Source organism: Anolis carolinensis, chromosome 6, assembly GCF_035594765.1.
Source record: "Anolis carolinensis isolate JA03-04 chromosome 6, rAnoCar3.1.pri, whole genome shotgun sequence".
NCBI lineage: Eukaryota > Metazoa > Chordata > Lepidosauria > Squamata > Dactyloidae > Anolis > Anolis carolinensis.
This window is the reverse complement of record NC_085846.1, coordinates 17,874,398-17,894,472: the sequence shown is the minus strand read 5'-3', so window position 1 is coordinate 17,894,472 and position 20,075 is coordinate 17,874,398. Positions and strand designations below refer to the sequence as shown.

At 41.7% G+C, this 20,075-nt stretch overlaps 1 protein-coding gene across 24 annotated transcripts in view; it reads left to right on the top strand.

The window, feature by feature from the left end:
• The window catches only part of LOC100563423 (potassium voltage-gated channel subfamily C member 1), an 86,522-nt gene that overhangs the window by 46,169 nt on the left and 20,278 nt on the right, over nt 1-20,075 (top strand). For 3 of the 24 annotated variants that reach the window (XM_062957258.1, XM_062957257.1, XM_062957264.1), the window contains one exon: nt 11,302-11,422. The exons of 1 other annotated variant lie outside the window; for it this stretch is intronic. In XM_062957258.1, coding sequence (XP_062813328.1) covers nt 11,302-11,422 — 121 coding nt within the window. Of the gene's footprint in view, nt 1-11,301; nt 11,423-15,550; nt 15,594-17,061; nt 18,236-20,075 lie in introns of all 24 variants that reach the window. 20 more of the 24 variants (XR_009999645.1, XR_009999640.1, XR_009999641.1 and 17 more) reach the window with 13 other exon arrangements.

Sequence of the window (20,075 nt, the reverse complement as noted above, 5' to 3'; positions counted from 1 at the left end):
GAGTGATGAACTAAGATTTTAGGAGACAAGGTTCAAATCCCTCCCGAAATCATGGAATCCTACTGGGTACACTTCAGGATTGCCGTAGTCTCTGATGTCTTCAGGCTAAAACCTGAAGCCTAGGGACACCTCTTGGGGATGTAATTAAATATTATGCATTAAGGGCCTACCATAGTTGCCCACAGCTTGTAATTCAAACACACACACAGGAGAAAATATGTATTCTATGTCCAATTGAGACAGAAACCTTACTGAAACAGATGTTGTGAGATCATGGTGAAATTAATGGATTGTTCTTTCTTGCTTTCTTAAGGAGACTGGATAAGGAACATTATTCTTGCCTACCTTTGTCTACCCAAAGACACCCCGGTATCACAATGCCTGGGAGGGATGGAAAAGCTTACTTAATCAATACATAGACCTCCTGAAGAGTGTTGTTGAAGGCTTTCATGACTGGAATCACTGGGTTGTTGTGAGTTTTCCGAGCTGTATGGCCGTGTTCCAGAAGCTTTCTCTCCTGACGTTTCACCCATATCTATGCCAGGCATCCTCAGAGATTGTGAGGTCTGTTGGAAAACTAGGCAAGTGGGGTTCCAACAAACCTTTGCAGATGACTGCCATAGATGTGGACGAAACGTCAGGAGAAAATGTTTCTGAAACATGGCCATACAGCCCGGAAAACTCACAGCAACTCCTGAAGAGTCTTTGCAAGTTGCAGCACCAAATCAATGAAGCATTGCAAACTGTAGCAACTTAGCTGCTGCTCACCTGGGTAAGATAAGAATTTGCATACAGTCGCTTCCTCTTGTCTAGAGTGGAACTTTCCAAAAGTGGAGAATTTGTACCTTTTTCTCCCAGTTGGAGATGACCCATACAAATGGAAATGTAAGGCCAAGCCGTGAACTTTTAAATTTACAACCATGCCACTGGATAATCTTGGTTAAGGAAACCAGTATGGCGTTGGTTTAGGTATTACACCAGGATTCTGGACTACGATCCTGAAGACAAGGGTTAAGATAGCCATTTGGTCATGGAAACCCACTGGGTGAACTTAGGTAAGTCACACTCTCTCAGTCTCTGTAGAATGCAATGATAAAACCAACCCTGAATAAATCTTGCCACAAAAACTCTGTGATTGAGTTGACGCCACACAACAACAGCATCAGCTTTAGGCAAATCAGTCTGACCTAGTCTCAAAGGAAGGCATTGGCAAGCCTTTGAATATACCTTTCCAAGAAAGCCCTGTGATAAGGTCAACATAAATCAGAGTCTGTTTGAAGGCCCATAACAACATAGTGATGCTGGTAATTAAAAACTTGAGTTAGTGTGGAGCATGGGACTAACTTGTTATTTGTAGAAATGAGCAAGTTAGCATTTTTGCGATATAAAGATAAACATGATCAATTACAGTTGCAGTAATATTTGCAGATGAATTTGCTCTAAAAAGGTAGAGGACTGATTCTAATACTAGCATCATCTAACTAGCAGCCTAATTATGTTGTGCTGTATGGCCATTGACCAAGGACTATGATCCATCATTACCAGCTAGGATAGTCTCCGTGCGGATTGTAATCTAACATGCCTGGAGGGCAACAGGTAAGGAAAGCTAAGCTGATGTAAATTATAAGTGGGAAAGAAAACACTTGTATTTTCCCACAAAATTATGCCATAAAGGTTCTTGATCTGTTTTCCCTGATGAAATGTATTTGCAAAAAATGTATAGAAACTAGACTGTTATTCATACCTAGTATAGAAAGTAGACTATTGTTTTAGTTAATTAAATGTAATGACATAAAACTGAATGTAAGAGCAGTAGCACCTTAAAAAATGGACTGCCTTTTCTAAATGGCACTTTGCATTTTTTTTAAAACTATTCATATTAAAAATAATTTCAAAAAAAAGTAAAATCTGTCACACAGTTAAATTAGAGTTAAATGGAGCCTCCAGTAGCCTAGGAGATAAAAGCCTTGTGACTTGAAGGTTGGGTTGCTGACCTGAAAGCTGCCAGGTTCGAATCCCACCCAGGGAGAGTGTGGATGAGCTCCCTCTATCAGCTCCAGCTCCATGCGGGGACATGAGAGAAGCCTCCCACAAGGATGGTAAAACATCAAAACATCCGGGCATCCCCTGGGCAACGTCCTTGCAGATGGCCAATTCTCTCCAGAAGCAACTCCGGTTGCTCCTGACACGAAAAAAAAATTAGAGACATCTTGGAAATTGATCAAAATGTTTGTCACAGTTTAATATGAGCAATTAACAGTAGAGTCCTATGATGTCTACTCAGAAATAAATACCACTTTACTTAGTGGACCTTACTCTCAGATAAGTGTATAAGATTAGAGAAGGCCAGGATGGTATAGTGGTTGGTTGGAGCATTGGTCGACCACTTTCAACAACGACTCAAATCCCTACTTGGCCATGAAAACCCATTGGATGACTTTGGGCATGACATACTCTCCCAGCCTTAGAAGGCAGCAATGTCAAACATCCTCTGAAAAATACTTAGGGTTGCCATTAGTCAGCTCTCACTTGTAGGCTCATAACCGCAAGGAGTATATAGAATTACATAATCGGTTGAAACCTTGCAGTTTGCATATTACACAGTGCCCCTCTGCACTGCATTGAAGATTTTTTGTTTGTCAGTTTTTTCGTGTCTGGAGCGACTTGAGAAACTGCAAGTCGTTTCTGTTGTGAGAGAATTGGCCGTCTGCAAGGACATTGCCCAAGGGACACCCGGATGTTTGATGTTCTGACATCCTGTGAGAGGCTTCTCTCATGTCCCTGCATAGGGAGCTAGAGCTGACAGACGGGAGCTCACCCCACTTCCTGGATTCAAACTGCTGACGTTTCAGTCAGCAGTCCTGCTGGCACAAGGGTTTAATCCATTGCGCCACGGTGGGCTCCTGCATTAAAAGTGACATACAATGACCCAAATGATTGAAACTGCCTCTTCTGTAAAAGTGGTTGAAGGTTCAGGAGCATTGTCCTACTCTGCTTCGTCCTGTATTTACCATTATGTGAATTTCTTTCTACTTGGTTTATCCACAGATTGGAAAAGTTACATTTTCCCAGAATTCTGTAGCCAGCATGGCCAATGGTCATGCTAGCTGGAAGATTCTGGGATGTAGAAACCAAACAAGCTCTGAAATTTGGGAATTATACAGATATTTCTCTGTATGTAGGTGGGACATTACACTAACCCCTTGGCCTCATGATATATACAGTAGAGTCTTGCTTGTCCAATGTAAACGGGCTGGCAGAACGTTGGATAAGCAAAAATGTTGGATAATAAGGAGGGATTAAGGAAAAGCTTATGATTTTACAAATTAAACACCAAAACATCATATTTTACAACAAATCGATGGAAAAAGCAGTTCAATACATGGTAACGTCATGTAATAATTACTGTATTTACTAATTTAGCATCCAAACATCACAATGTATTGAAAACATTGACTACAAAAACATTGACTACTAAAATGCAGACTGTGCTGGATAATACAGAATGTTGGATAAGCGAAGGTTGGATAAGTGAGTCTCTACTATATGTGTTCATTATTGCAAAACTCCACCTTTCTTCTTTATATTTGAACTGCATTTCCCTTTCTTGGTCCTCCAAGTAATGGTAAAGAAGCAGACAGGAGAAACTACCTCCCTTCCCAGCCTTGTTGCCACTCTTACGTCTCTCTCTCTCTGTGGTCTCAGAGATCCTCCACTGCATTCTGGGACGTCACCTGGGAACCCATGAGTGGGAGGAAATGTCTGGCGAGAAGCCACAAGCAGTTTTACCACCAAATTAAAAAAGATGCCTAGACAAGCATGAATAAAGTGATGAGGCAATTGAAATACCACTTAGTAATTTACCACATTACAGCTTCAGGATAAGCATAATACATGAAAAACCGGACTTAAGGCCGCAGTACATTCATCGGAAAGAGCGATCACCTGTTCAATCAAACAGGGCTCCTATAGAGTAAATACATTGAGCAAGAGAAAGACACAAACGATTAGACAGGGAGTGTAGTGTTGTTGCTGTATGCCTTCTAGTTGTTTTCAGCTTTCATCCCAAAGCTAACTTGATGTAGGGTTTTCCTGGCAAGATTTGTCCAGAGAGGATTTGTCATTGCCTTCATCTGAGACTGAGACTAAGGACATTATCACACAAGTTTGCTAATGGGCACTTAGTGCATGATAAAATGCCTATTGATGGACTTTGGTGCATGGCGAAGTGCCTGTCCTGTAGTTGCATTGAGTTATGGTCGCATATTCTCTTTTCATTCATGGGAAAAACCTATAAATGAATCCAGTATTGCTGTTCCACCACTCTTCCCTGAGTAATAATTTCCTTCCACTGGGGTCTCAGTATTGGAAAGTTGAAGAAAGTCTCACGAGAATGCCAAAACTCTGCAATTTTGCAGTTGTGGCAAAATAGGAGTCAAAAATAAGGAAAATCCACACGCACTGAGTAGGGAAGCATAGCTGATCGCAGAAATTAACAATTGCATTGTGCAATTGTTCTGAGATTATTACAATGACGGTATGTTCCTGTTTGTTTAAACAGCGTGATTGCAAGGAGCAACAGGATGGTGTGATAAAGTCCAGACTCACGCAAGATCACCTAGAGCAGGCATGGGCAAACTTCGGCCCTCTGGGTGTTTTGGACTTCAACTCTCACAATTCATAACAGCCGGTAGGCTGTTAGGAATTGTGGGCGTTGAAGTCCAAAACACCTGGAGGGCCCACATTTGCCCATGCCTGCTCTAGAGGATTTCCATAGGCGACTGGGGATTCGAACCCTGGTCTCCCGGAGTCCTATGCTAACGCTCAAACCAATATTACACTGCTTCTCATGTTATTTACATACCGTTGCTAATTAATCCATATGTATGTAAATTAAGAATAGGGTGGCTGGAAAAGGACACTCCATTGCTGGTGTTTGTTCATTGAAGTACAAAGAATGCTGTAGCACCCTAGAGACTATCTGGTTTACTGTGGCAGTTTCATCAAATGAGTCTAATGAAGTAGGCTGGGGGTTTTCAGATGCCTTGCCTAGAATGAGCCCTTTCCACATTTACTGCAGCAGAGCCTTTGTGCATTGCAGTTGTTGGCAATTCTAGCTAGAGAATAGAGAAATTACTTTTTTGACTATGTTTCCTACAATCCCCAAGCTTGTATATTGTATAGACAATAGCCATTCTGACTAGCTGATTATATTCCTAAAGAATTATATTCCAAAAGAGTTATTTTTCCAAACTGATTCTGGGATGTAGTATATAATACCCTATTAACCTCTGTTTACCATATTATTGGCTACTATACCTGGTAAACCATTGTCCCCTTGTATTGTCAAAAGCTTTCATGACCAGAATCGCTGGGTTTCTGTGAGTCTTTTGGGCTGTATGGCCATGTTCCAGAAGCTTTCTTTCCTGACGTTTCGCCCACATCTGTGGCAGGCATCCTCAGATGTGTGAGGTATCCCCTTGTTCTGCCTTAGTGGAGATGTTTTGTCAACATTTTGTTAGTGATGAGTTCCCAATGCTGACATTCTTCGTGGGATTGCTCCTTCCCTAGGAAAGTTAGTTTTATAAATAAAGCTGATGGTAGATGTCTCAAATGCACAGCTTGTAAAAGAGACCTTTTGGACTATAGATCCTAGAAACTTCCAAATATCTTGTTTCCCCCAAGATTTTAGAATATTGATCTAATATCCCTGAAGCATAGAAAAGACAGTTTCCCAAATAGATCAGCAGCAATGCAGCATGGCAGGACTCAGACTCCCAATTGTCCCAGTTTTTCAGGGACAATGCCAATTCATCTTCCACCAACCCATTTTTTCAGCTACTTTTTAAAATATTCTAGTTTCTTTCTCCTTTTTCTGCATTCCCCCCTTTGTCCTCAGCTTCCTTCAATTCCTTAATATTGAATTCAGAGTGCAAACAGTAGCAGCCAGATTGGTGTTAGATGTGTATTCTTGAAAACATATAAAATTAATCTTGCAAGATTTGGACTTCCAATTTGCTTACAAGCTCAGTTCAAATTGCTGCCATTGACCTAAACAACTTGGGGTCAGGATATCTGAAAGATCATCTCCTCCTCTAAGGCCCTTTACACACAACTGAATAAAATCCCACATTATCTGCTTTGAACTGGAATATATGGCAGTGTGGACTCAGGTAACACAATTCAAAGCAGATATGGTGGGATTTTCTGCCTTGATATTCTGGGTTATATGGCTGTGTGGAAGGGCCCTAGGAGCCTGCCAGAAATCTGAGATTCAGAGGGTCCCAAAATCATGTGAAGCTAGATTGGTAGGTAGATGTACTTTTTCTGTGGCAATGCCTTAACTGTGGAACTCCCTGCCTAAGGACGTTAGACTGGTCCCATCTCTTTTAATCTTCCTGCAGGCAGCCAAAGCAATGCATGGCTTAAATTGCTCTTTTAATTGTTTTGAAACTGGATTCTAGGATTGTTTTTAGATTGCTTTTAGAAGTAACGTATTCCATTTTAATAGATGTTTATAGGAGGGGGAATGCTCTTAGAAAATTGGTTAACCTCAGTATTGTTAAAAATCAGATGATCTCCAAGGTCAACAGCATCTTTTGCATGGTATCTGCTAGAGATTTAGGGGTTTTAAACTAAATACAAATGTTTGAGGAGGGGGGAAAATCAACCCACTTCTCATCTGGATATGCATGTTAAGTCATAGTGTTGCACATCCTTGCATATACTTATTACCATAGGCATGTAAGAGTCATCGAAAGAGTATTGTCTATTTTTGTATTCATATTTACTAATCCTGGTGCATATTGATTTTTAAAATATTTTGGGTTTAAGGTCACTGCTTTTTTTTCTTCACGATATGAGTCAAGGCTTAACATGCATAGAAATTTAACTTGGGTTCTCTGCTGGAATATGCAACAAGATTACAAATTTGGGTGCAAAGTGTTTCCTCTGTGCTACTGAATAGCCAGTGCTGTACTTGTTTTTATACATTTAACAGGAGGGTGAACGATCCTGGGCTGGATTGTGCCCTAACACCTCTGAAAAATTAAGAACGCCATGTATCTTAATCCAAATTATGCAAATTAAAATGTGAAATAGGCCATTGCTGATTTGCATATGATTGTTAATCCAGATGTATGCAAATGGAAATTTCCTATTACCTAAGATTTGTGGGGGGAAGTTAAAATTGTCTAGAGAGGAAAGGAGACTAAGCTAGAGGCTACTGAAATAACCATTATGTTAACAAAACTATGAAGTCTGGTGCCCGATTGTCATACTATATGGGGAGTTTAATTTCCCCCCCTCAAAGTATTTATTTATCTTCCATAGGGGACGTAGAGCAATCTGTCCTGCTCTTTGTCTGTGTCTTCTATCATATTCCCTGCAGGTTAGAATATAATGGATGTTCCCACGTTGGGATGAGGGAAGCTGTGCTCCCAGCTGGTGGGAAATGTAGGACATTGGTACTCCGGCCAGCACAGAAAGACTGCAATATGCCATCTGCACCACCAAATGAGATGCTGGGCAACATGAGGCTGATTGAAATGAAGGAGGTTTTTCTTTGTTTTCAAACTGACCCATTCTCTGCTCAGTGGTGCAGACCTCCCTTGTAGGTCTGTGGTAGAAGTCTCACCACAAACAGGAGATAATAAATTTATTTCTGACCATGGAGAAGGAGTAGTGGCTCAGTAACAGAGCTGGTCCAAGGGCTCAGTGGAAAGTTCACATAAACATTTGGCAGTTACGACTTCAGAATGTAGCTCCCAGAATCCCCTAAATGGCCATTCTAGCTAGACAGTTTTGTAAGTTATAGACTTCAAGCTCTAGGAGATTGTTACAATTCCCCCCCCCTAATATTACACCCTGTCCTCTGAACTGGTCAACCCCATCCATGTTGGACATAGCAATCTTCTCAAGCCTCCTCTATTTAATGTTTTGTTTGTTTTGTAATGTGTTGGTTTATTTCCTGAAGGGTATATCTTCTTTGTTTTGCAGTTTTCTTAGCTCTATGTACTTGAAGCAGTGGGAGGGGCTTCAGAGCATGTGACTGGTTCAGTGACTATTTAGGATACAGTTGAAAAGGATGACAGTTGAGAAATGACAGTTGAGGCTTGAGTCTGTTTGAGTACAGAAGCCAGTGTTAGGAGTTAGAAGACAGTTGAGGCTTAAGTCTGAGTACAGAAGCCAGTGTTAGGAGTTAGAAGACAGTTGAGGCTTAAGTCTGAGTACAGAAGCCAGTGTTAGAAGACGGTTGAGGCTTGAATCTGTTTGAGTACAGAAGCCAATGTTAGGAGTTAGAAGACTGTTGAGGCTTGAGTCTGTTTGAGTACAGAAGCCAATGTTAGGAGTTAGAAGACAGTTGAGGCTTGAGTCTGTTTGAGTACAGAAGCCGGTATTAGGAGTTAGAAGACAGTTGAGGCTTGAGTCTGTTTGAGTACAGAAGCCGGTATTAGGAGTTAGAAGACAGTTGAGGCTTGAGTCTGTTTGAGTACAGAAGCCAGTGTTAGGAGTTAGAAGACAGTTGAGGCTTAAGTCTGAGTACAGAAGCCAGTGTTAGGAGTTAGAAGACAGTTGAGGCTTAAGTCTGAGTACAGAAGCCAGTGTTAGAAGACGGTTGAGGCTTGAATCTGTTTGAGTACAGAAGCCAATGTTAGGAGTTAGAAGACTGTTGAGGCTTGAGTCTGTTTGAGTACAGAAGCCAATGTTAGGAGTTAGAAGACAGTTGAGGCTTGAGTCTGTTTGAGTACAGAAGCCGGTATTAGGAGTTAGAAGACAGTTGAGGCTTGAGTCTGTTTGAGTACAGAAGCCGGTATTAGGAGTTAGAAGACAGTTGAGGCTTGAGTCCCTTGGAAGTAGATTGTTATGAAAGGTAGCTGTATAGAGTAATATAGTTTTTGAAGAGACTGTTAAAGACTATAAGTTAAAGATATAAACGGAAACATTTTAAAGCTTAACCTGACAAGAAATGTAACCTGTATGTTTAAATACACAACCTTATGAGTAAAACAAACACGTTATTTTAAAGAAGTCTATACTTGAATCTTTGTCAGCTGAGAGTGTCAAATAGAAACAAGAGATTTATATGCCCAGTGATCTTCCATTAACCAATAAACTAAAAGGGCACCTCTGAAACTCTGCTACACAATAGGTTATGATCCTAACAGGTCATAATCCCCATTAGGTTGTGATCCTAACAGGTCATAATCCAATAGCTCAATAATCCACATTTTTATCAATATTAAAGTAACCCAAAACAATCTTGCAAAGTAACCCAATAATAGTTGTGGTGTTCAAAAAGAGTAATTTGTCCTTATAGAATCATAGATTTGGAAGAAACCACATGGGCCCTCTAGTCCAACCACCTGCTATGCAGGAAAAGCACCCCCAACAGATAACCATCCAGCCTCTGTTTAAAAGCCTTTAAAGAAGGAGTTTCCAGCTTTATTGAGACTGGCATTCTGTCTTGGGACTTATGCCATCATCAATGGGCTTACATGAAACGAGTAATTTCATATCTCTATTCACTAAGTTGTGTCATAATATTGAAGTGTAAAGTATCCACTATACTATGGTAGGCAGCAATATTTAGTGAGCATTGAGTGCATTGATGTGCATTGAGACTTTTCCCAGAGCAATATGGGAGCACCTGATACACATCAGAAGTGTCCAATATGCATCTTTCTGGTGTCCAGATATGCATTTTCACAATTCATCAGCAGGATTGTATTTCATTTCTGTAAAATAGCTTAGAATGTATGAAGTTATGAAACATATATTGTGATGTAGGATCTTGACCATTTTTAAACCATGTAATGATTTTAAGTCAGGTGCCCATATGAAACTTCATATCTAACTAGAAGCCTAGTTTTGATGGAGTTCACTAAAAGAATTAAAATATATATTTATGATAGACCTAAAACTATCTTAGGAGAAATCTTGGAGTTCTGGCATGGGATGAGATCAGGCAACCTATTGGCCAAGTGGTTCCTCTCTTCTTCTTTTTTTGCACTCCTAAACACGGAAAATCATGCATCTATAAACACCATTTTCCTTTAAGCTAAGTTACATAGATCCCCATTTGCCTTGTTTTATTTTTAAGGGGTTGATAGAGAAATAATTTCAAGAAACAGAAGCAAACTTTCTACTCATTTCGGTTTGGGTGAAAGTGGATGGTGAGACTTGAGATGGGTCTGGGTTGTTTGTAGACAGCTGGCCCTAGAACCTCCAGATTCGTCCACCTTTGAGTTAAGATGTTATGGTAGGTCAGTGGTTCTCAACCTGTGGGTCCGCAGATATTTTGGCCTTCAACACCCAGAAATCCTAACAGCAGGTAAACTGGCTGGGATTTCTGGGAGTCGTAGGCCAAAACACCCGGGATCCACAGGTTGAGAACCACTGTGGTAGGTGAAGGACATTTTTTATTTTACATGTTATATTTCTATTTTACATCCCCCCCAGAAGGCAGCATAGATAATTGTATCTCATCTGCTTTGTCTGCATTGCAATCCTGTGAAGTAGATTATGTTAGACAGTGTCATCCTCTGAGCTTCATGGTTAAGTGCACATTTGAACCCATCCTTTCTCCAGTCCTAATCATTATATCATGCATGCTTACTTTTTCACAAAGACAGATAGTGAGTTCTGAGTAAAGAAGCTAGAAAGCAAAGTCCTGAGAACTATGGGCGGGAGGGCAAATATGGCAGAAGAAGTGAGTCGGGTCACTATGAGCCCATACCCTTCAACTGACCTGGTTTGTCAGTAACATTACCAGTTAATCCCGACATCCAAATCTTTCACCTGCTTTTAAAATATCCCAGTTTCTCTCTCCTTCTTCTACTTTCCCCTCTTTGTTTTCAGCTTACTTCAGTTGCCATAAACTAAACTCTAAGAGTAAAAGTAGCTTGTGCCCAGTAGACTCAACTGAAGGGAGAGAAAAAGGGACAGATTTCCCCCCCCCCCTTTCTAGTAAACTCAGGCAAAAGCAAACTGCAGCCTGATAATGTTTTGCCATCTTGCCCACACTCTGATGTTGCTTGGCCACACACATCCCGTTTTCTGTGAAATTTTGGAGGGTGTGTGAGTCCTGATCTCATGTGCGGAGGAGGGCTGTTGTGGCGGGTGGTTGGGAGATTTCATGGCTGCGCCTTCCTCTGCGTCATCGCATGCCCATCTTCAGTGCCTCCTCCTCACATCACCTCTGTCTGTTTCTCCTGCCCCGACCCCCTTTTCATCTCCATCCATTGCTCCTGCCCCATCCCTCTCTTTACCCCACTGCCCACCACCACCGGGGCCCTATAGGCGCCCGTCGCCTGCCGCAGCCAGCATCAGACTCCTCTGCCACATCGTGGTACCTGCATGACTACAATGCCAACGCGGCCCCCTGGAAGCATGAGTAGGATGCCTGGGATGCAGGGAAATGGTGAGTAGGCTCCCGTGTCACTCCCTCCACCTCCCAATCTCCATGATTCATTCTGGCAGTCCAGTCCTATTTGTTGCTTGACCTCTGTGCAAATCTCATCACCACTGTTGCAGCTCCCGCCTTCAGCAACTAGATTTGCAAATGTGATTTCTGGTAGCGTTCCTTTAGTGACTGGCCGAGAGTAGGTCGCGATTAATATGTACCCTGTGTTTTTGGTTAAGGAACAAAGCAATTCTGGCAGATACCAAAAAAAGAAAAAGAGTGTTTTGTTTTTCTGCAGCTGTTGTCCTTACATATGCTGGAGAATGATATTGTGCAGTTCCAGAGTTTAGGAAATTACGATATAGTTGGCTCTTGGTATCCAGGACACCCAATCCCCATGGATAGCAAAATCCATGGATTGTCAAGTCCCATTATATACAATGGCACAGCAAAATGGCATCATTTATATGAAATGACAAGTTCAAGATTAGCTTTTTGAGAAAGATTTTTTTAAAAAATATTTTCAAGCGTAGATGGTTGAATCAGTTGATACAGAGGACAGACTGCACTTTAAAACATGATTGGTTACTGTTAAGAGTTCCAAACGCCTAAAGTAGTCGGTGACAGCAATAGTTGCACCTTTTGAAAAACCCTAACTCCCACTTTTCTAAAGCAACTGAAATAGATAGCTTTTATTGCTTTTCTTTTAAAAGAATCTGACACTTCTGTGGCTTTAATTATTTCAAAACAGGTACTTTTATGTCCAGGACAAAATTATGATATGTTATCTCCATAGCTTATTTCATGTTTAAGAGGACCCATAGCGTTATCAAAATCTGTATACTGTGCCAACATAATACTTGTGTGTGCACTGTTTCGTACTCCTAATCCAAGACCCTAAATTGTTGTTTACAGAGAGTTCATAACTGAAATGTGCACAGGGTAACAAAACCTTCCCAGGTAAATTATCAAACCTATATGCTCCATGAAGTAATGCCAGCCACATGCCCTTGGAGGTATCTGCAGACAATGTTGGCTCTTCGGCTTAGAAATTAGCACCAACCCCCAGAGTCAGACACTACTAGACTTAATATCAGGTTAAAACCTTTACCTTTGTTATGCAGATAGTTTGGAGTAATAAAATGCATGGGATTAAACCCAATCTGTTCCACAACTAGCTGAAACCTCAAGTTTTTCATGATGTAGAAGACTGCCCAAAAGTTGAAAAAACCTCTTTAATCCCCAAAGAAATAGTTCTGCATACAGCTAGCAAAATACTGCTTTCTCACTTCTTTTGATACTGAATTTGGGTTATCTTAACACATAATTTTTCTGTCTTTGGTGCAGTGCAGATTGGTTATAACATTCGATCCAGATTTCATTCATGCTAGAGTCGACAATGAATTCAATATGGCTTAAAGTAGCCATTGATTCTGTCTCCACTGATTTTAGTGGGTTTAGGTCTGTCTTACCATCTCTGAAATTTTGCCTGCTGCTTCATTAACACAAGTACTGCCTTTTAAAGTCAAAACATATCCCCCAAACACCCTCCATAGGTCAGTGTTGTCTCTTGCCCATTTCCCGGAGCTATGAAAACTCAGTGTTAATGGGTTTAATATCCTTTTGATGGGAGAGCACTGGAGACTTATAAGTTGTAGGGCTGCTTTTCTTTTTGACAAATACATAAGCATAACATTAGTGAAACCAAGGGGGAAATTGTTGCAACCAGCAAATTGACCCGTTTCTGCTACTTCAGCTAGGGTCGGTGTACACACACGCTGCTTTCTCTCATTCTTGGGAACAGTATTACTTTCTCCAGGCTCCAATTGATCTTTTTTTTCAAAAACATAGAACAAATCCCTGCCTACCGGGGTAAACATGTTTTGAGTGCTATTCTTCCATGAATGAAATATCAACCAACCCTCCTAGACTATAACAATACAATAATATATTGTGGCAGGTTCCATGTCAGTGGAATAGCGAATCTACTCCAGGATTTCATTCACTCTTTAGCGGTGCTATTCAAGATGAAGAACTCTTCTCTCTTTGAGCAGCTTGATCATCTTGGATAGTTTTTGTAAAGATTGGACTGAAGCTAGACCAGACTCACCTTCTGACTGATTGCCAGTTGCTACCTGAGACTTTGGGGTAGTTCATGATGATGCCATTAAGTACCAATCACATTTGCTCACAGACTGTATTTTGAACACCAACAGAATATTTGTTTCTGTTTGGAAATTAAGACGTAACTCTTAGCCAAAGGACTATTCCTAGACAAAGGTGAGGGTGCTATTCTGTCTTACTTACTCAGGGAAAGAGAACAAGGAACAGTTCATTTAGCCAGAAAGTGGATGCAGTGCAGAACAACGGGTGAGCCCTCGTTGTCACAAGAACTGGGAGGGAAGGAGGAACATAACTAAGTAAAGGTAATCCCTGAGTTACAAACATCTGATTTACAAATGGCTCACAGTTAAGAATAGGGGTGAGACAACAGGAATTGAGAGAAATCTACACCTAGGAAGGGAAATTCACTCCTAAAAGAGCTAGATGAGGGGAAAGGGGTCTCCACTGAATCTTTATCACCAATCCTTGTTTCCACAACAAGCAATTTTTTTTCAAAATCTTATTATCACAGGGACAGAAAGTGAGGTGAAATCTTCTGAAGAAAGGCACAGACAGCAAAACAAACACCACAGGAGTGTTAACCCTTCCCTATGTGATCCAAAGCAAATATTTGGCTGACGTTACACTTAAAAAGTGTACCTGTTATGACTTGCATACAAATTCAACGTAAGAACAATTCTACATAACCTATCTTGTTCATTACTTGTAAATACATAGAAGAATCTGAAGAGCTGCATCAAGAAATTAATTAGTAACAAGCTGGTGCTAGATGAGCTGGAGATTCCCAGATAGCACTTTCCTCATGGCTGGAGAAGAGCCTCAAATACAGGAGAATTTGCACCCTCATCTCCTATCCTGAGGTAATCCACAAAAACTGAAGACTCAGGACTGGGCCGAGATCTGGAAACTCAAAACCATCATCTAGATCCCACCATCAGTGAGTGTGACATTCCAAAGCTATGACAGAAGTGCAATCTAGAAATATAATCCAGAGCAGTGTTTCTCAAACTGTGCTCCTCCAGGTGTTTTGGACTTTAGTTCCCACAATTCGTAACACTTGGTAAACTGGCTGGGATTTCTGGGACCTGGAGTCCAAAATATCTAGAGGAGCACAGTTTGAGAAACTATGGTCTAGAGACTTTCTCCTCCCTCTTGCTCATTGTTAGAGTTGTGAGACTTAGTGAGACACTAAGTTCTTACAACTGAGATTTTGACAGTGTGGGAACTTCAAAGGAAAAGGAGAGGCAATAGCAAGGAAGGGATGAAAGGGAGAAAATGTAGGTGTCTTTTCTCAAGCCGGCCACCTGAACTTGTACATTAGTCTTGGAGTTGAATGAGACATTACACAGTAGGTGAGCATGGGACTGCAGACTCCTTTTAAGTAAGGGATGAGAACAAAAAGATTAAATCAGGCCCTTCCCCAAACAGTTCCCCCAGTTGTTCTAGATTCTAGCTGTCCTGGAGAGGGGGATTGCTCTTCATTTCTATTCATCTCCCCAACGTTCATTCCTAAAAGCACATACATACCCTCATAAGACCTCTGCCCACCTGCTCAGCCAAGTGTCCCATGTGCTTGTGGCTTTATTTCATTATTATCTGTTTTCATTTTCAGGGCAAATATTGCGCCTGTCCACGGAAGGGAACACGATGGGGGGCCCCCATAGCTCTGAGGTGTTTAGGGGAACGTGAGGGTGGGAATGACATTCCAAGGCATAATGAGGAGAGGAATATTGCTGAGAATATGGGAACTGGAACATCAGCAGCATTGGAAAATTAAATAGCGATGGTACAAAGTGCCCTTGAAGAAGGATTGATTTGCTCTAACAGTAAAAGTACAAACAAAACTAGGGCAGGAGCATGGGGCAGGTGGTCTGGGACATGAGAACAGATGGTTCTTAGCACATGAGTTCAGGATATTTGCACAGCACATGGTAGGGAGCTGGGCTCCCCTCGTGTTCTCCCCAGAGATGGGCTGCACCAATATTTGATTCCAATTAATGCCCCATTTCATACGTCTTGTAGGGTCCACCCTGTATTCTCGTAACGCCCCGACTGCGTGAGCCAGGTATGTAATTTGCTCCACACATCACAGCCTACTTGTTATGCTCACCTGGGTGGGACATCTTTTATTTTTCACAGGAAGGCAGTGATAGACGTTTGGATGAGGCTGACATCTCTGTGGCCACATCCCAGCGTCTCATGCATGGGGATAGGAGCAGGGGAGGGGGAGCATCAAAGACGATTTATTTGATCAATAATGCCTCCAAGTTTTTAGCCTGTCTGATTTCCTGTGTTGTGTTATCCACTTGCAGCCTGAAAGAAAAACAAAATGCACCAGCTTATACAAGGGTCTTATATATGGTTGCTTGGATGTCATTCTTAACTGGCCACAGGTGATCAGATGAGATACTACTTAGAAGCCCACCTAAGATGTTTCCTAGGACTGGCTACATAATCTTCCATCCTCACTGCTTCAGTGCTCTCTGAAATTGTTGGGCTACTGTCCCAAACAAAATCAAAACACCAGTGCAAATTCTGTGAGTGCATACCTGTCCCCATTTGCACATTCTGGTTTTCCTCTGTATCCAAAGAATCCACCATTGCCAAATTATTTTGCATACAGAATTGAAACCCATGCACCTCAGCTCTTTGCACTTGCAAAATCTCTTGCAAATACACAGGAGATAAAGGTGATCTTATTCTGGTTACAAAAAGAAATTTTCTTTACTGTATATATATGTGTGTGCGTGTGCATAAACGCACAGAAGAGGTAAGTGTGAAGCTGGTGACATGTTCAAATCTTGCTGCATGCCAGGAAAGCTCTGCTCTCCATCTGCACAGACAAAACCTGGGTGAACACATGACTGTGACAAATGCAAACAAAGACAGTTGTGCGTTTGCATTTGTGCTAGGTTGTCTGTTTGCAGGTGAGCCTGTTTCTGCACATGCAAAATGGGATCAATTTGCAACCTGCTGCTTGGTGGCAAATGGTTAAAAAGACTTGCACATGCACATAAGAAGAGAGATGCTCTTTGCCTCTTGACAATCGCTTCACCCAAATATTGCTCTGTAGGAAATCAGATAGGGGTGAAACGATCCTTAAAATGTATACTTTTTCCTTGTGCACGTGCTGCTTGTCCAGTTCAAATGTGTGCTGGCCAGCACTGAGAATGTGCAGTTTGCACGTGCTGCATTTCCTTCCCCCCTTGTTGTGTGTAAAAGGGGGTACATAAGGATCAGTTCCTTTCAAACCAAAGCTGGATCTACACTGCCATATAATGCAGTTTGGAATTTCATTATATGGTCAGTGTGCACCCATATAATGCAGTTGAACTGCATTATACGGGTCTATTCTACACTGATCATATAATGCAGTTCCAAGCCGCAATTTATGGCAGCATAGATCCAGCCCTAGTCGCCGTTCTTGTACACACAATAGATGTGAACTTTCCTCCATGCTGCTTGCACAAGCTCTCCTGCTTAGCATTTCCAGCGCGGTGTGATCAGATCTACGTGTCTTTCTTTGTCCCCAGCTCTGATTACCGCCTGAGACTGGCTGGGCATGTGAACTCCAGCGCCCCTCGGAGGCAGGTCAGCCCTGCACAATGCTTTCAATCCAAACTCAGTGTGTCATTGCTCTTGGTACTGTGGTGGGATCTGCCAAGCAGATGGGAAGGAGGCTTCAGGGCATCACACGCCGTGTAGATAAAGTCCATTTTCTCTACCGTATTCAGAGTTAAAGTAGAGGCACCTGTTCACGCAGGGAGCCTTTGAATAGTCCTGCAGAGGTGTGGCTACCTTTAGGGTGGAGCAGCTCCTTCATTGGGAGAGGTATGCCTTGACTGCAATTGAATTAGAAACCAAGAGGTTTCTACAGCTGAGAAAATGGGCTTTGTCTATGGGTGTAATGTGATACTCTAGCCGGAAATGTCTCTGTTTGTGTTACATACTACAAACATTCGATAACATGCTAATCTAATGAGCATGCTATGTACAGAGCACATGTGATGCCTTGTAACCTGTATCCATAACATTACAACATTACAATACAGGACGTATGCCAAATGAGCTGGCAAAGAGCATGCTAGCACATCTGGTGTCATACTTTCCACATGCATGCCGGGTCGAAATATTTTAAGTTATCCAATCCCAACACACAACATGCTCTTCAGAAATATACAGCACATATGTTTGAAATACTGCAGACATGTCACACCACATAAATCATATTGTAAGTACAACACGTTCTATTTCATGCTGTCTGTTTGTCTACATATGCATATGCACTATTTATAACAATCTCACATATTATTTCAGTCTACCACATAATGGCATGGATCACTCACATACTAGCAGCACATGTCACTTACAGATTGAGAGCCAACTCCACATAGACCACGGCATATGCTGGGGACACACAGTAATGTGTAAGCCACATGCCTGATACGCAACATGTATGGATGTTGTTTTACATACTGAGTATATGCATAATATTATGGCACAAAGATTCAAGTAAACATCTGTTGTCCACAAGCACAGTTGGCAATGTATTCTAACACCATACTATTTCAGTAACTTTAATATGTAGTTCATGTTACCAATACACAGTCTCTTCCGATCGATAACCCCATGCCTACATATGTGATTATGTTATTCAGCTGCGAGGTATCCTCTATGACAGTTTGCTCTGATATACCTCAGTGACATGTAAGTATTCCTTTATGTATTTATTTTAAAGAGTAATACCCCACTTTTCCATACAGATGGATTTTGTGGTGTGCATTTCAGTACACAGACCCCTTTGCCCCGAAAGCGGCTGGGACTTCATCACAGGCAGTGAGGTCCTTCTGCCCATCAGTGCCATGTGCAATGCCACGGGGGCACTTTTCAGCACATGCACTGTTTCTTATGCACACATGATTCTAGTAAACACCTCTGTTAACAGGTCACAACATGCTCAAGTCCAACGTGTCTCCTCATCTGGCCTGTCATAAAAGAGGGGCAAGCATGACATGTATGTTTCTGCTTGCATTGCATGCCTAGCTATGCGGACACATGTGCGTGAGCATGTGAAGGGTGGCAGCAAGGACCACCGAATTCTAGGTAGATGAGGGAGAGAGGTGGGAAAGGTGCTAAAGGGTGGGGTTGTGGGGTGGGCCTTTGCACCAGTGGGGAATTTCCTCACCACACAAATATCACCTTCCTTGGTGGGATTTTCCTCAGGATCACAACAGGGCAGCAAAAGACCAAATATGCAACATGGCATTTAATGTCATGTTTTGGTGTGCCCCGAGTGCAATTTCAAATAACAGCACGCACTTTTTTTAGTGGTTAGCCAAAATCCACAGGTAGACAATACTATAATTCCATAGTAATGTATGTTCCAGTTCTCCAGACCTCGTCATTAGTCTTACTGGGTTTGAACAAAGTATAGCCTTGGAGTTGAATGCTCTCCCCATGATGTTTTCTGGTTTCTGGTTCTCAACACCTCCAGAATACTCAGACTTTCCTTTTTCTGCTCCCAAAAAGAGAGGACGAATTTCTCCTCTGAGAAGCCTCCAGGTGCAACACTTTACTTTATAAATAGGTTTCAAGGCCTCCCTGAGCTGTTGAACAAAAACAGCTCTTTTTGAGAACCAAAGTGAACCTCTTGTCATCGTTTTATTTTTAGGTAGACCATGAGATCTCCAGAGAGTTCTAGGATATAGATGTGGTCCCCAAAACATGCTGCAGTTGCTCAAAACTTTGGCTAGATGAGGGTTTTTCAGGTTTGATAAGTCACAATGTGCAGATTTCACCTGGCAATGCTTCCCGGGATGTAAGGAAAATAGCCCTTCCCATATTTTTCAACTGGCCAGACTGATGAAGAGTTCTGGAGAACCTGAAAGGTTGTATGCTATTTTGGAACTATAGTTGGTCCTAGTAAATGGGGTAACCCCTATTGTCTGGTGGCTAGAAAATAACAGGCCAGGTCAAAATTCAAAGTGGCCATAGTGAATTGGTTCAATTTGCTTATTGGCAGTGGTTCCGGTACTAAGTTAATTTCCTGGACTGGCACAGAAGAGAAACTGGATGACCATTTCCTTTTTGCCAAAAAGCTTGGAGATTTGCTGCCAATAAGAATAGACAAAGGCTACATTGGGACATTTGCTGGTGTCCTCATAAATCACAAGCCACCCCAAAGTCTAGATTTGTCATATTATCAAATTGCAAGCTAGAATTCCCCAGTTCAAGCTTAATATAATCCAGGCTCTCCACACTGGAAAGACAGGAAGCTGTCTTATACTGAATCAGAGAATTACAGCATCCAACTGATTGTTGTCTATACCAGAGAAAATGAACATGTGGGCCTCCAGATGTTGTCGAAGTCAACTCCCATCAGTCCTAGCCAGCATTGCAGTTGTGAGAGATGATGGGGAGTTATACTTCAACATCTAGAAAGTCAAACATTTCCCTATCCATGACCTGCATTTACAGGAACTGTCCAAGGTTTCAGACAGGAAATTAGCTTGAACCTAGGAACCATGGTGGCGCAATAGGTTAAACC